The sequence below is a fragment of the Solanum tuberosum genome, unplaced genomic scaffold, assembly GCF_000226075.1.
Source record: "Solanum tuberosum cultivar DM 1-3 516 R44 unplaced genomic scaffold, SolTub_3.0 scf00036, whole genome shotgun sequence".
Taxonomy (NCBI): Eukaryota; Viridiplantae; Streptophyta; class Magnoliopsida; order Solanales; family Solanaceae; genus Solanum; species Solanum tuberosum.
The window spans coordinates 339,841-356,675 of NW_006238960.1; the positions used below are offsets into that span (position 1 = coordinate 339,841).

Here is a 16,835-nt window from a genome sequence, read left to right on the forward strand (position 1 = left end):
TTATTTGAATAACCAACTTAGGCCAAAAGCCTAAGTTGGGGGTGTGGTGGAAAGAGAAGACAAATCAAGAAGTGCAAAGAAGTCCACTTTGACCCATGATTTTGAGAAAGATGGAACCCCTCCATACAAAAACAAAGAGAGAGAAAAAAAGAAAAAGAAAAAAAATGAAAAAGTTTGAAATAAAGTTGCAAAACAAAATGGGGTGTCCGGTATTCCATGGAAAGTGAATAATGGGGTGACTTTTGAGCATGAATGAGAATGATGAAGAAAAGGGAAAAAAGTGTTGTTCATATCATATTTCATGAGGATAGTAGCCACTGAGCCTAAATGACCATACCTTTACACTCAGCCCCGTTACAAGCCTTGAAAAGACCTTTTTGATCTTGAGTGAACTGAAACAAGTGTTAGTTGGAATATAAGGGCAAACCACAGGGTGGAGTCATGCATGTGTTCATCTTTGTGAGTGTTAGTGTTGTATGTGATTCCGGAACTATAAATTGTTGAACCATTGTGTGTGAATATGGAATCATCCTTTGTGTGAGGGCATTTGAGTACCTTTGTTGAGCTTGAACTTGCATCTGAAGCAAGTATTATGAACTTAAGAATCTTTGATAATGGTGAGTCACAACTTGAATCTTTGAGTGCACAATTGATCCTTGCATGAGTAAGTTGAGTCTTGTTGTGTGCATTCATGATTGAGTCTTGTGTAGCACTGTTTGAGGTATCCTCTTTGAACTGCTGAACTTGAGTATTACTTGAAGACAAGCAAAAGTGTAAGTTGGGGGTGTTGATGAGTCCACGATTTGGACTCATTTAGGGATTTATTTGGATAGATTTTATGTCCTCAAATGCTTGTTTTGTGCCAATAACTGATGTAAAACCTTTGATTTCCAGGAATTTTGGATTGAGGAACAAAGCATGGACACTAATTTGCAAAAAGGAACAAAGTGAGCTGAAAGAGCGAAGAAGTGAAGGTCTGGTGATCGCCAAGTCCCTTTGGCGAGTCGCCGAAGGGCCATCACCTCGCCTTAAGTTCTAGTGTACCAAGCCTTGAAGGAGAAAATCAATTTGGCAAGACGAAGGAACAGTCGGCGTGTCGTCGAGTGGTTTCGCGATGCAGTGTTGGATCGCCCAAAGTTACAGAACTTGAAGATACTGAAGGCAAAGGCAAGAAGGTGATGGAACTAACCAAAGGGTGGATCGCCGAGCTGATCGGTGAGCCCGACTTACTGCGCTGAATGGTCCTTCGCAACAGATTTTTGGCGACTATAAATACATTTTTTGAACATTAAGTTTATTATCTAATCTTTTCATCAAAATTTTATTTCTGAACATTCATTAGAGTAATTTTTGAGTTTGAACTCTGAGTATTGAGACAACCTTTCTTTAGCTTGGAAGAATTGAAGTTTTCAATTTTTTGAGAAATTGGAAGTGGGTCTTTGAGATTCTTCAATTTTGACCTTTGTAAAGACGAAATTAATCTTACCCAGTTGATGAAAACACAATCTGGTAACGATTTCTATCTTTGTATGATGCCTAGCTAAAACCCCAATTCTTGGGGTTTGATTATGTTATTATGGGCTGATTTAGCTTATGGGTATTGCTAATTGTTAGTTTAAATGATGTTTAGAAGTGATTTCAATCAGTAATTGTGGTTAAATTTTAAGGATTGTAGTTTCAAATGCAGTTCTACGTTTGTGTTTTTGGCTTGTTCGAGAGAGAGGTTTTAAAACCAAGATTACTTAATTGATGGTCTGTGGGTATTGGGTTGTTATGGGTTCATCTCGAGAGAGTGAATTCTAAATCCTTTTCCACACATTCAGCTCGAGAGAGTGAATGAACTAAAGCGTAGGTTGTTCTTATTTGCTTGCTTGTTGGTGTTCGAGAGAAACCAACTTGATTCGGGGTAAATTGTTCGAGAGAAAGTTTATCCCCACTAAAGTCTAGCTTATTCAGTGATTTACAACTCTTTACTAACAATTGCAATTACCCGTTTGTCTATATTAGCCTATAATCGAATCACATCTCAAGAACCCGTCTCAATATTTGTTAATTTGTATTATTTACTGCTGCTGTAGTTGATAATTCAAAACCAAAACCCCCTGTTATTTGACATTCGTGTCAACCCTCTAATTTACATTATGTTGTTAATCGTAAATGTCTATTGCTATGGTTGATTTGAACACATTCATGTTTTCCTATTGAATCTTAAACACGTACCACTCCCTGTGGGATTCGACCCCAACTCATTTAGTTGGGTTATATACTGACTAACGATCGTTGACTCTTGGAACTGGATTAAGTGTCTTTGATAGCGTTATTCAATCATTTATGACTAGTTGGGAAATATTAAAGTCCCGTTAACATGCGTGTACATTTGAGTGTCTATGTGAGTGACAAATGAGACTGATGAGATGCAATGACTATACAGTTGTAAGATCAGTGTGGATCTCATTCCACGATTGTCTGTGTGACTACTTATTGATAGAAGTGGTTTATGATGATTATTATACATGTTTAGTGATTTATGTGTCCAGTGATTGATGACATTGATATGTCGGGAATGAGTCTTTCTATCTGGCTAATATTGATTTCTTGACCTATTGAGAGTTTGCGTGACAATGTGAAGTTGTACTTGTCTATTTATTTTTGAGTTGTCTTTATATACTTGTTACTAATATTAGTCGAGATATGATGCTTACCTGCATATAGTATGTATATTGATACTACTTCTGCACTTTTCTTTGAGTGATGACGGTGATCCAGAGTCTTCCACACGGCTGCAAATCTAGCGTTGTTGCACTTTCGATTACAGGGTGAGCTACTATTGTCCAGGTTGCCACAGTTCATCTAGAGACCGTGTTCATTCTCTCCCGACATTGTTATATTTATCTAATTTTATGAATATTCTTAGATACTTCAGTTATAGTCTTGTACGATGACTTTCAGATTCTGGAAATGTAATAGTTTAGACTTCCAAATTTCATATTTATATAGCTTGAGACTTATTTTATGCCTTTCAAATCTGTAAAATATGATTACTGATTTAGTTGACGCATGTTTTAAATTGGTAAGATATGGTTGGTCTATCAGGGGTTAATGTGGGTGTCAATCATGTCGTTTAGATTGTGACACTATTTAATTATCCTTTTGAATTTTGAGTTATAATAATTTTGTATTTGAATAGTTTTATTGATTCAAACTAAATATATAATATAGTTGAATGAGTATATAAGTTACTCTCCTCAGAGTAATTAAGGAATTCTAGCATTTACATAAGTTATAGCACTCAATGATGAGAAGAGGAGGCAAAAATAAAAAGAAACAAAAAGAAAAGTGAATAGAAAGTGGAAGAGTGCACACTTATGCTTGGAAGCTTATCATTGTATTATTGCATCATTGGATGAAAATGAAAATGAAAATGACACCTACTCACCCACTACGTCTCTAATTTTCAAATGGTGGGGTCCTCCCAAAATGCTTATCCTAATTAGAAATCAACATTTTGTAGAAAAAAAGAAGAACAAGGAAATATAGATAGATATATTCGTAGTTGGTTCCAACCAAGACATAACTGGTGTCAAATAAGAAATGAATATATTCAAAACTTATACAAATCTTATAACATCTTTTTATTTGGGTGTTGTTGAATGGATTAAAAAGAAGCCTAGAATTTTCTGATTTTATTTATTAATATCTAAAAATACACAAAAAATTCAAAACTAGATTTTCTCTCTCATGTGAGTATCTTATATTTAAGTTATTAAGAGTAGTAATGATAGTTTGCACTATTAATATAGTTTAAAGTATTATATCAATAGTTATCAGTTTTTTAAAATAAAAAATAATAATAAGAAGAAGAAGAAGAAGAAAAATATGAGGAGGTCTATGCTAGTGTTAGAATTCATTCAATGGCTAATCCATTATTATCATATGAAACAAATAATTTGACTGTTGGAAGAATATTTAAGCAAAAAAAGAATATGACATTTGACGCGACTTTGATACACATGAAAAAATGAAAATGGAAATTATGATTAAGAAAATCCATGAATTGTTAATTTGTCGAACAAGTTTTTGCAATTTCTTTTCTTTCCATATAAATTGTTATTGAAATTGTGCTTAGAAATATTCTTCAGATAATTAACTTTTTTACTGACGAGAATCATAAGAAAGTTACAGTTATCAAACACATATTAACTCAGATCACATTTTACGTGAAAGTGTTACTATTTAGGATTAGAATTATTTTGTTTAGGGAAAAAAGTTTGATATACTAAATTTTGTCATTTAGATCTAATATACCCCTCGTTGTGAAAGTGGTTACACAAATGACTCACGTATATCCTTTTCCATTAATGGAAGTGAAAATATTAATTTTTAAAATTGTTTTTTACTAACTTTTTTTATTAAAAAAATAATTCATATGTAGGGGTATATTTGATCTTTCTCATACATCTCTTTTGACTTTTTTTTAATTCAACGGCTAATTTGAATTTATTATTTTGATGGTCAAATTTATTTTTTACTTAATTTCTTATAAAATTAATTATAGATGCCCCAATTTCTTTTACAGATATAAAAACTAAATTACAATATAGTCCAAAAAAAATAGTTTTAGATTTTTTTCTCTTTTTTCATTCACACTTCTTTTTTTATTTCTCTTATTTTTACATCAAAGAATGAAAGAGAAAATGAAATTAGAATAAGAAACCCAAATAATAATAATAATCAAAGAAGTTAAACAATAATTTATGTGTGAAAAAAACCAAATATATTATTTTAAAAAATATAAAATCAAACAAATTAGTTTTATCACTTTTGTAATAATAGAGGTATATGTGAGCCACTTTTGTAACGGTAAGATGTATATGTGAATTACTTTTATAACGGTATGGGTATATGTGAGCCACTTTTGTAACGGTAAGAGGTATATGTGAGTCAATTTTATAACGATAGGAATATATGTGAACCACTTTTGTAATGAGATGTATTTCAACTCTAATGACAAAATTCAGAAGTATATCAAACATTTTTCCTTTCTGATTATCAACAATTTTCTAGAACATTTTTAAAAATATTTTGAATCAATTATCTTTATGAACTTATAACATTCCCTATATATATATACCAACTTTTAGGACACAGTTTCCTTTTTATAATTTAATCTTCAAAAGTATTACTTTATTTGACAAAGATTCAATAACATTATTAATAAATTTCATTTGGGGTCATGCTTATTTATCAAAAAGTACATCAAAGATGTATTGTTTTTTAAGGATAGTTTTAAAGTATTAGAAAGTTTTTTCATATTTCATAAACGCTATATTTAGTCAAACTTCACCATATAAATTGAAATGGATGGAGTGATTTTCTTTTAGGGGAGAAGGCACAAATATCCCCTAGATTATGATCGAAATCTCAGAAACACACATTAACTAAACTAAGGTCCTATTACTCCTTGAACTCATTTTATATATAATATTGTACACCTTTTGGCTTATGTGGCACACCCCGTGACTCCATGCAGTTGAGACGCGTGGGAGATATTTGGGTGCCACGTAAGCCAAATAGGTGTACAAATATCTAAAAAAATGAGTTCAGGGGGTAATAAGACCTTAGTTTAGTTAAGGTGTGTCTCTAGGATTTGGGTCATAGTCTAGGGAGGTACTTCTACCTTTTCCCATCTTTTAGACAAAAGATATAAAGTAACATCGGAAGTTTTTTAGAATTTTCAAAAAGACACCTTAACTATATAAGCATCCTATTACTCGCTCAAAAAGTTTGAATTGACATTATTGCATCATTTTTTGTCCACCTGGCATAGAGAGTGTATGCCTCTTAAAGAGAGTGAGTAACCTAAAATAATGAACATTATTATATTTTTACAAGTATTTTATTCTAAAATATATTTTCTTATTTTTCTTATTATTCTAACTTTTTTTTCCTTATTAATTTTTTGTTTTGTTTCTTCTTCAAAAATTCATTGTCATCTCCATTGAAACTCCTCACTTTCCATGTCACCATTTTTTCCAGAATTTCACTCTCCTTTTATTACTATTAGTTTTAAGTCTTTTAGATTTCAAACTGTATCTAAGTATTTTTTTTATATTTCGAACAATTTGATAAACTCATTAGATTTCAAGATGCCTAGGAGGTATCATTTAGATTTTTTATCCAAATTTCAATCAAGCTCTTTCAATTTTTGGGAAATTCATGATTCTTTAAAAATTATCATTTCTAATATTGAAGTTATCTAAAAGGGAAATAAACTAATTGATGACACCTTCAAAATTTTGAATTTTCTCAGAAAAATAATTAGTTTTGTTATCAATAATTCAAAAAAGTGTAGAAAATAGTATCACTTTTTTTAAAAAAAAATTGCAGCAGGAAGGAAGTTGGCAGAAGAAGAAAACAAAATGAATGAAAATGGGGAGGGGCTCGACTTGAACATGAGGTGGGGTTGAGGGAGTGAGGTGAAGAAGTTTTTTTTTCTTTCAAAAGTCCACTAATGGTGGGGGGTTAAGGTACTGCCCCAACCTTTTTATTATAAAAACAAAATAAAGTATGTGTAGGAGGATATAGACCTTTGCCTCTAGAGCCAAATCAAGAATGAGACATCATTCTTATGTACCTATGGTTACAAACACTATAACACTTGGGAGGATAAAAATTCCACCTAGTGTGAAGTTGGGGTGGGTACAAATGAGTGAGATATTGCATAAAATAGAAAGAGTTGTACCAACTCTATACGTGAGAACTGTTAACATCATTAATCACAAAATGATTTTGCTTTGGCCTGATTCATAGGTGTGGGAAGCCTTGTTGATCAATCATCAGCATTGCTTTGACTTTACTAGGAAGTGAGCCAAAATCATAGTAGATAGCATGGCTTTTGGTGACTTCTCCAGTGTTAGTTAAGTGATCAACCAATGTGTTCTCCTCTCTAAAAGTGTGAACAAAAACAAAAATTTTAATGCCGAAAAGTTGAGTGATCTGATCCGTAATATGCTTTACATGCCATGGAGCCCTCATCTTGTTGTTAATCACATCCACCTTACTTGAGAGTCTGTTCCACAATAACGTTCAAAAATTATTTATAAATACAAAGTTTTCAAGCTTTGCAAGATGTCTCTAGCTACACCATTGTTGTTACTGGAATGACCATAAAAGTGTGTAAAAAAAGGCAAGAATGATAGCTCATGTGTGATCCCTCAAAATACCGCCACCGCCTGAGCTTCTCGGATTCCCTCTAGCGCATCCATCAACATTAAGTATTAAGAAACCATTCAAAGACTTATTCCAATAAGTAACTTGGCTAGTATGCTGGATTAGATTCTCAGTATAGTGGCATATTTCATTCCAAGAAGTAGGGAAGGATAGCTTCAAATATTATACACATATATTTACAACTTTGGAGAATAATATACTTTCTAGTCATCTTGATGTTGTCATATCTGGCAGAGCATCTACACTTCCACAACTCCCAACAAATAACTGTAGGAATGCATTGAAGACGTATTGTATGCATGTGGTTCTTATGTATAGATAACCACCAACACATGAGAACTTATCTAATGCTCCCGAAATTAATGGAAATGCCACAACCATTACCAAAATAGTTCCAAACATGTTTGGTAATAAGACTATCGCAAAATAAATGGTTTATAGTCTCCTAACTATATATGATTACTACAACAAGAACAAATGGACTAGAGATTCACTTTAAGCAATTTTGCACGTTATCATATGTGGGAAGCTTAATATGGAGTGTTCTAAGCATAAAAAATAGACCTTGAAGAGAATTTATTTTTGACAGATCATCCTAGTAGTGAAGGAAGTAGTTTTGTGCTTTCTAACAGTATGCCAAGTTGTTTTACTACAAAAAAGTCCACTTGAAGTGATGGTCCAAATAGACCAGTCTTGTTTACCTTCATGAATAACTATTTGAAGGATGGTGTTGACAAGATCTTTAGGTAGGACATTTATGAGTTTAGAGGCATTCCAATTACCACAATCAAAAAATTCATGAACCCTGATCTTCTTAGGAGTATGCTGATTCTGAACAAAACTGGCGAGGGCTCCTTTTTCAGTCCAATCGTCCCACCAAAATGAAGCCATGTCATCCCCAATCTTCCATAATATTATTTTTTCAATATCATTCTTCATATCCATCAACCTTCTCCAGTTATGATTCTCCAGTTATGAGATTGACCATATATAAGACCACTTTCTACAAACTAGATGTATTCTTTCATAGTATTTGTCTTCGAGAAATTTTTTGAAAAGACCTATCTGAGTTTTAAAATTTTACCATTATTTGGCATAGAAATCTTTGCATATGTCCTTGAAACATCTGAGATCAACACCACCTTCGAGAGTCGGATAGAAGAGTCCAAGCTTTCCAATGGTGCTTATTTTGGAGGAAGTCACTTTAGGGATCAAGAAGTCACTTTAGGGAACTAATTTGGGGGATCTAGAGTACCAACGAAATGAAGGTAAGGAGGAGATCGATGAAGGGGTGCCACATGAGAGATTAAAAGAGGGGAGGAAAAGGAAAAGTAAAAGGGGTTTAAAGAGAAGACAAATTATCACATAGAGAAAGGAAATTCACCAGGTAGCTCTAGTTCTTATAACAGACCAAGAAAGACCCTGAATAGTTGACTGATAGACTCTCAGAGGAGATGAGTGAGTAAATAGTGCACAACATAAAACCTCCTAGGTGCACGAACCGAAAGATGTTCCTTTGTGGATGGCCAATACACAAGGATCATTTATGGTTAAGTCAGCGTGGGAGATTCTGAGACGCAGAGTATAAAGAAGAAGAGATATTGGGTAATATATTTGAATCAAAGGATTGTTATTTAAAATAAATTTCTTCATATGGAATGTATGAGGAAGGCCCAACAAAGTTGCAAGTTGTGTTAAGAGTTATGCCATCAATTATAATGTGCACTCTCTAGAAGAGGAGGAATGTCAGGATGCATGAGGAAGTTGTTGACTATACATGCATGGTGATGCAAATTCAGGATATAGTCAAGAAGCTTGTAAAGGTGTTATGCTCGTGGATTACATGGTGGATGTGGAATTTGCAAGGCATAGTTGCAAAACTTAGAGGATATAGACCTAAGCTACAATTTGTCTAGGTTACATGGAAATTTCCTGCCAGACAGAAATTGAAATGTAATATTAATGGGACGAGTAGAGGCAATCCATGTCTTAGTTCATATGGATTTTGTTTGAGGATTGTTGGAGGAGACCTAATATATGTAAAAGTCAAGGGCATAGGGATTGCCATGAATACTGAGGCTGAGTCGATGGATATTCAAGATGCACTAGAACACTGCCAAGAGAAGAACCTGAATGAGGTTACTATTGAAACAAATTCATTAGTTGTGAGGAATATTATTCAAAGACAATGGATAATACCATGGGAGATTACAGAGAGAGTTGAGAAGATCATCATGATTATGCAGTTGTTGGATGCATGTATCGTTCATACATTCAGAGAAGACAATACTTTAGCGGATGCATTAGCAAAACAAGTGGTGGAGTCACAAGGGACAGAGATGTACATGGATTTTCAGGAGTTACCTGCCAACATGAAAAGGAATGTATACATGGACAAAGCTCAAGTGCCAACATCATAATCAAGGCAAGGAAGATAAAAACACATGAAGATGCTCAAGTAAATCAATAAAGTACATAAAGGAAGACCCATAAGTAGATGCAGTTGACATTGGCACACACACATACATGTCTACTGACATGGGAGCAAAAGGAAATCACAGTCGAAATATTAACAGAGTATGCCTTGAAGAAGACATCAAGATTGTGACAAATAACCTAGCTAGGACTAAATGCTCTAGCTATCAAAAGCCTTCACCAAAAAGAAAGGATAGTTCGGTCTTGGTTAGCCATAAGGAGATTGGGGAGTGCAACAACAACAAGAGGGCATCAAATGCTCGAAATCGCCTGAGTAGAAGGGACAAACATCACTTACAAAAAGGAAGAGGGAGAAAGGCGAATGAGGAAAATGGACTTACAGGCAGCCCGAAGCAACATAAGCACAAGCATGACGTATCGATCCTTTGGGATGACCCCCCACCACCTGAGAGCACAAAATGGAAAGGGTTAGGAGAGAAAAACAACAAAGAGGAAGAAGATGAGAGGAACTTACCTTGTAACAGTGAAGATAATAGATGGAGTCTCCAAGAAACACTAATAGGAACAAATGTGAAGGCGAACCAGAGGAGGAGACAACCAAGTTACGAGTTCCAACGATAAGCGGCATGCAACATTGGGAAGAGAAACAAACAACTTTTAGGAAAGTGTAGAGAACACTCTTCTCAGCTTAAGAGGTCTTTTATTCATGTTGGTAGGATAGTAATGGGTTGGGTTATTTTGAACCCGGCCTCAGCTTTTAGACTCATTGGCTTTGTCTTAGCTTTGTTTTTTTACAGTCTATTATTAATAAAACGGTCCATGGACCAAAAATTTACTTTAAAAAAAACTCTTTAAGGGTAAAATATGAAGAATAAAGTTATTTATGTATTGGTTTTATAAAATTTCAAGTACTCCCTCTGTCCGTAATTACTTGTTCATTTTTGAACTGACACACCTATTAAGAAAAACAATGATTGACATAGTGAGTTTACCATATTACCCTTATTAATTATAAAGTAGGTGAATTAAAAATTTAAGATTTTCAAAAAGTTCTACCTTTTTTAAATAATTAATTGAGGGTATAATAGGTAAAAAAAAATTGTGTTTTCTTGATTTGTCAAAATGGACAAGTAATTAGGGACAATTAAAAAAGAAAAAGTGGACAAGTAATTAGGGACAGAGAAAGTATTAACTAATACTCCCTCCATCCCATTTTATGTGAGGTAGTTTGACTCGGCACGAAGTTTAAGAAAGAAATGAAGACTTTTAAAATTTGTGGTCCAAAATAAATGATAAAAACTTGTGTGGCTGTAAATCATTTCATTAATGATAAAATATGTATTTTACAATCAAATTGCTACTTAATATAGAAATGTGTCATTCTTTTTTGGACGGACTAAAAATAAAAGTAAGTCACATAAATTGGGACAGAAGGAGTATCTAGTACTCCATCTGTCCCTAATTACTTGTCCACTTTTGAATTGACACACCTATTAAGAAAACAATTAATGACATAATGAGTTTACCATTTTATCCATATTAATTATGAAGTGGATAAATTAAAAATTTAAGATTTTCAAGAAGTTCTATCTTTTTCAAAGTAATAATTTTTTTATTTTTTATTTTTAAATTTAGGGTATAATAGGTAAATTTTTTTTATATTTTCTTAGTTTGTTAAAATGGATAAGTAATTAGGGACAATTATAAAAGAAAAAATAAACAAGTAACTAAGAACAGAAAGTATTTTTTTAATCTACTTTTAGCAAGAACTATATATAAATAGAAACGAACGGAGTAAATGATGTAAGGCAAAAATATAATGGTATACAGATGTAGAGTTCCAACTTGCAAGTGGAGGACACTATTAATGGTGGTAGAAAATGTGTTCACGAGCCGCCACTTTTCTTTGTTTACACAGTATTTTGAACAGCTCTCCTTGACATTCACATTTTGTCTTGCTTGAAAAGAATTCACTCACATCTTATTGTTAAAAAAAAATAACAGAGTACAATAATTCTCTCATTCTTCTCCCATGAGAAGTTGTAAAGTTGTTGTTGGGTTTTTCATCCCTTGTTTCTGTATCATCTATTTATCAGGTGCTTTCTCCCCACAAGATAACTACTTGATAAACTGTGGTTCAAATACAGATGTCTTAGTTGATAACAGACTCTTCCTTGGTGACTCTAATTCAATTTATACCTCTCAAGGTAAGTCTGTTGTCTTTGAAGAAAATACAAACCCATCTTCCAATTTATCTTTCCTTTATTCTAGTGCTAGGGTTTTCAATGATGCTTCAAAGTATGTGTTCAATATCAACAAGATTGGGACCCATTTCTTGCGACTTCATTTCTCTCCCTTCACTTCTCACAATTATGATCTCAGAAAAGCAATTTTCAGTTTTTCTGCAAATGGGGTTTTGCTTTTTAGTGTTAATACTACTATTACTAATAGTGTGGTTAGAGAGTTCATATTGATGGTGGATAAGTTTGAACTTGAAATTAACTTCACACCTAATCCTTATGAATCCAGTTTTGCTTTTGTAAATGCAATTGAAGTGTTTTCAGCTCCGGATGATTTCATAATTGGTGATGGGGCTAAATCAGTTGGTCCCAAAGGAATTCGGGAGTTTAATCAGAATATGACGTTACAAACATTAGAGACTGTTCATAGGATTAATGTTGGAGGGTTAAAGTTAACTCCTTTTAATGATACTCTCTGGAGAAGTTGGATTACAGATGAAGATTTTCTCATTTTGAAATATGCTGCTAAAATTGCAAGAACTTCTCATGTTCCCAAGTATCAAAAGGGTGGTGCTACAAGGGAAATTGCTCCTGATAGTGTCTATATGACAGCACAGCAGATGAATACGGATAATGTAACTACAGATTTCAAATTTAATATCACATGGAACTTTCCTGTCGCTATTAAAGATGCTTCCCACTTTGTTCGCTTGCATTTCTGTGATATTGTTAGTTTGTCACCTGGACAGTTGTACTTTAATGTATATCTCAATGGCTTCACAGCATACAAAGACCTTGATTTATCTTCGCTTACATTCCGTGAGCTTGCTACACCATATTACATAGATTTTGTGGTATACTCAGGTAGTTCAGGCGTTGTGCAAGTAAGCATCGATCCTTCTAACTTAAGTAGTTCAATGAGGAAGAATGCCATTCTGAATGGTGTTGAGATTATGAAAATGGTCAATTTTGTGGCTTCCCGGACAGGTTCTAACAAGAGAAATGTTTGGGTTATAGTGAGTTCTGTTCTTGGAAGTTTTGTTCTGCTGACTGTGGTGATGATTCTTGCTGCTTTGCTATTCTTTGTCTGCAGAAAGAAAAAGCTAAAATCAAAGCCCTCAGAAAGTGCTGGATGGACGCCTTTACGTCGATATGGAAGTAGTTCCCATGGTACATTGTCTGATGGGACTTCACCTGGACCAAATGGATATCTAGGCCAGAGGATTCCCTTTGCCGAAATACAATTGGCTACTAATAATTTTGATAAGAGTTTGCTAGTCGGTTCTGGTGGCTTTGGGATGGTATACAAAGGTATTCTTGGAGACAACAGAAAGGTTGCTATAAAGAGAGGTGTGCCAGGTTCCAGGCAGGGCCTACCTGAATTTCAGACTGAAATCACTGTTCTTTCCAAGATTCGCCACCACCATCTTGTTTCACTTGTAGGTTATTGTGAAGAACAGTCTGAGATGATACTTGTTTACGAGTATATGGAGAAGGGACCTCTTAAGAGGCATTTGTATGGTCCAGGCATATCACCCTTATCTTGGAAGAAAAGGCTTGAGATATGCATAGGTGCTGCAAGAGGTCTCCACTACCTTCATACAGGTTTCGCTCAAGGAATCATCCATCGTGACATCAAGTCAACTAACATCCTCCTTGATGAAAATTGTGTTGCTAAGGTTGCTGATTTCGGTCTCTCAAGGACAGGCCCTTGTCTTAATGAGACCCATGTCAGCACTGGTGTAAAAGGAAGTTTTGGCTACCTTGATCCGGAATATTTTCGGAGGCAACAGCTTACTGACAAGTCAGATGTTTACTCGTTCGGAGTTGTTCTATTTGAAGTCTTATGTGCTAGACCTGCAATTGATCCTCTGCTTACACGAGAGCAAGTTAATTTGGCTGAATGGGCTATGCAGTGGCAGAAGGATGGACAACTAGACAAGATTGTTGATCCCCATATCAGAGGCCAGATAAAGCTAAACTGTTTGAGGAAGTTCGGGGAGACTGCCGAAAAATGTTTGGCTGATTATGGAATTGATAGGCCAACAATGGGTGACGTATTGTGGAACTTGGAATATGCATTCCAGCTTCAAGAATCTGGAACACTTGGAGAAGTGCCTGAGATTTCCAATGAGCTTCCAGTGCCATTGCCAGAGGGTCTCCACAATGAGGTGTATAATGGTGATGGGGCTTCAGATATATCGACAAGCAAGGTATTTTCACAATTGATGACTAATGAAGGAAGATAACTAGTCTACAGTATAGTGCACCATCAAATCATTGTTCAACAGTTTACAGGTATCAATGTTGATTTTGGTTCACTTTAACATTTTCTTTTTACGTTTTTCTTAATTGGCAGAGCCATCATATACTCTTTGAACTAATATACTATAAAAGTGTGTATCATGCAATAACCTGTCCTATGATGTAATCCTTGTCATGTTCATGCTCCTAACAAAAGAAACATAGCGCTGGATTGATGAACATCTATAAGCAGAAATGTTCTTGCGTACCAAATCCATCATAGTCTGTTCATGCTTTCTATTACCTCAAATCCCCTAATGCCTATCAAATAAGGGTCCTACCGATCAATGACCATGGTGTCTAAGGTGTGATCTTGTACCCATAGTGCAGTACACTGAACAGCAATCCAAACAACCTGCCCTCAGAAAAAAATAAGTGACCCCCTTTGTATGATATTAGTCGGTTTCTATGTTTTTGGATGGTTTAGGACAAAGATATCCCCGAACTATCGTAAATGACATGCAGATACCATCTGATATACTTTTGGGACATTGGTGCTCCTGCCATCCAAAAACTAAAGCATATATGCCCTTCACTCTAACAGAAGACTAAATAGGAACACGTGACGCTATCTTATCTGTCGATCCGATATTTAATAAATGTCGGGATGGTGGATAAAATTATGACACGTGAAAGTCCGTTAGTATAAAGAGTATATATGCTCTAGTTTTGGACGGTAGAGGCACCAATATCCTAAAAGTATGACGGAGGGTATCTGCATACCATTTACGATAGTTGGGGGTATATTTGTCCTTTTTCCCTTTTAAATATTATAGACATCTTTACTACATTTAATGCCAAACACATACACAATCCCTCTAACTTGTTCTCATTTTTTATTTTGGCACTCCATCTTAGCATTGTTCCATTTTAACCGTTACACTCTATTTTTTACTTACCATTTTAACACGAAATACTATTTTTATGATTTGTTTATTTTTATATATGTTCTTCAATTGCATTTTCTTATTTTAAAAATCGGCATGTGTCAGTTAATTTTAGTAAAAAATTTAAAATTAACGAACAAACATTGATTCTTTTTGAGAGTTTTTTTGTATATTTTGTGTGAAAAATAACCGACGAAATGTGTTGGTTTTCTTTCTTAAAAAATTATCGACATCCCGACTCAGTCGAGTTTTAACATTTATTTAGTAGTGTTATTAGCAAAGAACATGACTCTTTTTTTACTCGTATTGAAGATGGATTTTTTGTTATTCGTATTCAGTTATATTAAAAATTAAAAGCGAGTATTTGCATCAAATTCAAATAGGCTAAATGATAAGAAACAAATGAATATGTAGTATTATTTAATTTAATTGAATGTTTAAGAAAGAAAATCAAAAAAAATTTGTCGATTTATTTCCATGCAAAAATATAGAGAAAAAAATCTCAAAAAATAATATTTTTATTTCAAAAAAATCTATGTTCATTCGTTAATTTTTAATATTTTATTTACGAAAATTAGCAGACACGTCAAATTTTAAAATAAAAAACTGCAATTGAAGAACAAAAATAATAAATAAATAAAAAAAACCGTGTTTGAATGGTACATAAAAAATGTAATTTAAAGGTTAAAATGAAATAAAATTAAGTTGGAGTGTCAAAATATAAAATAAGGAAAAGTTTGAGGGATTGTGTATGTGTTTGACCAGCAATTAACCATCATATTTTTTACTCTTGTGCAGTTAACTCATTTAAGCAGTTCAGACCAAGAGTTGGTTTTACGATGAGTTGGGTCCTAACTAAATTTACATTTACCTCCACTATGTTATTTTCTTTGTAATTGTGGTATGAATATCTTAGCTTGTGACACTAGTGTAATATCTTAAGCGTAATATAAATCTTTAAACAAGGAAAAATGACCAAGAATATCCCCTAATCTATTGGAAATGGTTCAAAAAAAAATTTCTTCCAACTTTCGATCTAAAAATATGCTTCACCTTTGTTTTTTGTTAAAAAATTCCTCTCCTTTCATCTTTTGGTATAAAATATCCTCAATCCAATTTTTTTTATTGAATTGAATTCTTTTGCTAATTAGTTAAATTCTTTTATTTGTTCTAAAAGACATTTTTTTATTTATTCAAATTCTTAAGATTAGTTTATCTCGAAATATTTAAAATATTTCAGTTTAACATAAAATAAAATAAATAAATTTATTGTGTAAAACGAAGAATAAAATTCTTATTCTTAAAAGAATACAATAAAATTCTTATTCTCCATATTTACACAATAAATTCTTTATTTTACATTTTATACATTATTATTTTTTGTTTTGATTTGTGAAATAATTTTTTAATTTATTTGAATAGATTTTTTAAATTATATTAAATAATCATGTTAAAATTCAATTATATCAATATTTAATATTTTCTTTGATTTACTTTTTAATAAATAACATATAACAATAATAAAAATAATAATTAATGTCACTAAGCAAAATCTGAGGACTTCTTTGAAATTATCCCCAAAAAATAAGTAAGTATTTATTTCATCAAAAAAGTAAACCCTAAAGGAACTTGCAATACCTTCGTAAGGTCTACAAAGAAAACTTCCAAACCAAATGGTAAATCCTTTTTGACACACTCCTAACTTCACAATTCACATAAATATGTTCTACTCAACATC

At 33.3% G+C, this 16,835-nt stretch overlaps 2 protein-coding genes across 4 annotated transcripts; one reads left to right on the forward strand and one right to left on the reverse strand.

Annotated features, from left to right (window-relative positions):
- Nucleotides 1-6,495: 6,495 nt before the first annotated feature.
- LOC102604356 (uncharacterized) lies at nucleotides 6,496-10,501 on the reverse strand. 3 transcript variants are annotated; one of them, XM_006342238.2, is made up of 3 exons: nucleotides 10,181-10,498; nucleotides 10,047-10,111; nucleotides 6,496-7,069 (listed from the first exon to the last, which is right to left on the reverse strand). In XM_006342238.2, exons 1-3 carry the CDS (start codon nucleotides 10,292-10,294, stop codon nucleotides 6,805-6,807), a joined length of 444 nt encoding a protein of 147 aa, XP_006342300.1. In that variant the 5' UTR covers nucleotides 10,295-10,498; the 3' UTR covers nucleotides 6,496-6,804. The 3 variants fall into 3 exon arrangements, with proteins under 3 accessions (XP_006342300.1, XP_006342299.1, XP_015161990.1); XM_015306504.1 differs by lacking the exon at nucleotides 6,496-7,069 and adding an exon at nucleotides 7,102-7,252 and having other exon boundaries at nucleotides 10,181-10,501; XM_006342237.2 differs by having other exon boundaries at nucleotides 10,047-10,498.
- Nucleotides 10,502-11,489: 988 nt separating this feature from the next.
- Nucleotides 11,490-16,069, forward strand: LOC102604914 (probable receptor-like protein kinase At5g24010). Its single transcript, XM_006342239.2, has 2 exons — nucleotides 11,490-14,204; nucleotides 15,896-16,069. Exon 1 carries the CDS (start codon nucleotides 11,699-11,701, stop codon nucleotides 14,153-14,155), a length of 2,457 nt encoding a protein of 818 aa, XP_006342301.1. The 5' UTR covers nucleotides 11,490-11,698; the 3' UTR covers nucleotides 14,156-14,204; nucleotides 15,896-16,069.
- The last annotated feature ends 766 nt before the right edge of the window (nucleotides 16,070-16,835 follow it).

Bases quoted from the DNA above. Each gene is read 5' to 3' on its own strand.
- LOC102604356 (XM_006342237.2), bottom strand. From the start codon at position 10,294: ATGCCGCTTATCGTTGGAACTCGTAACTTGGTTGTCTCCTCCTCTGGT. The intron at 7,070-10,046 runs GTAAGTCCATTT...ATTGTGGAACAG, and splicing joins TATGTTGCTTCGGGCTGCCT to ACTCTCAAGTAAGGTGGATG.
- LOC102604914 (XM_006342239.2), top strand. From the start codon at position 11,699: ATGAGAAGTTGTAAAGTTGTTGTTGGGTTTTTCATCCCTTGTTTCTGT.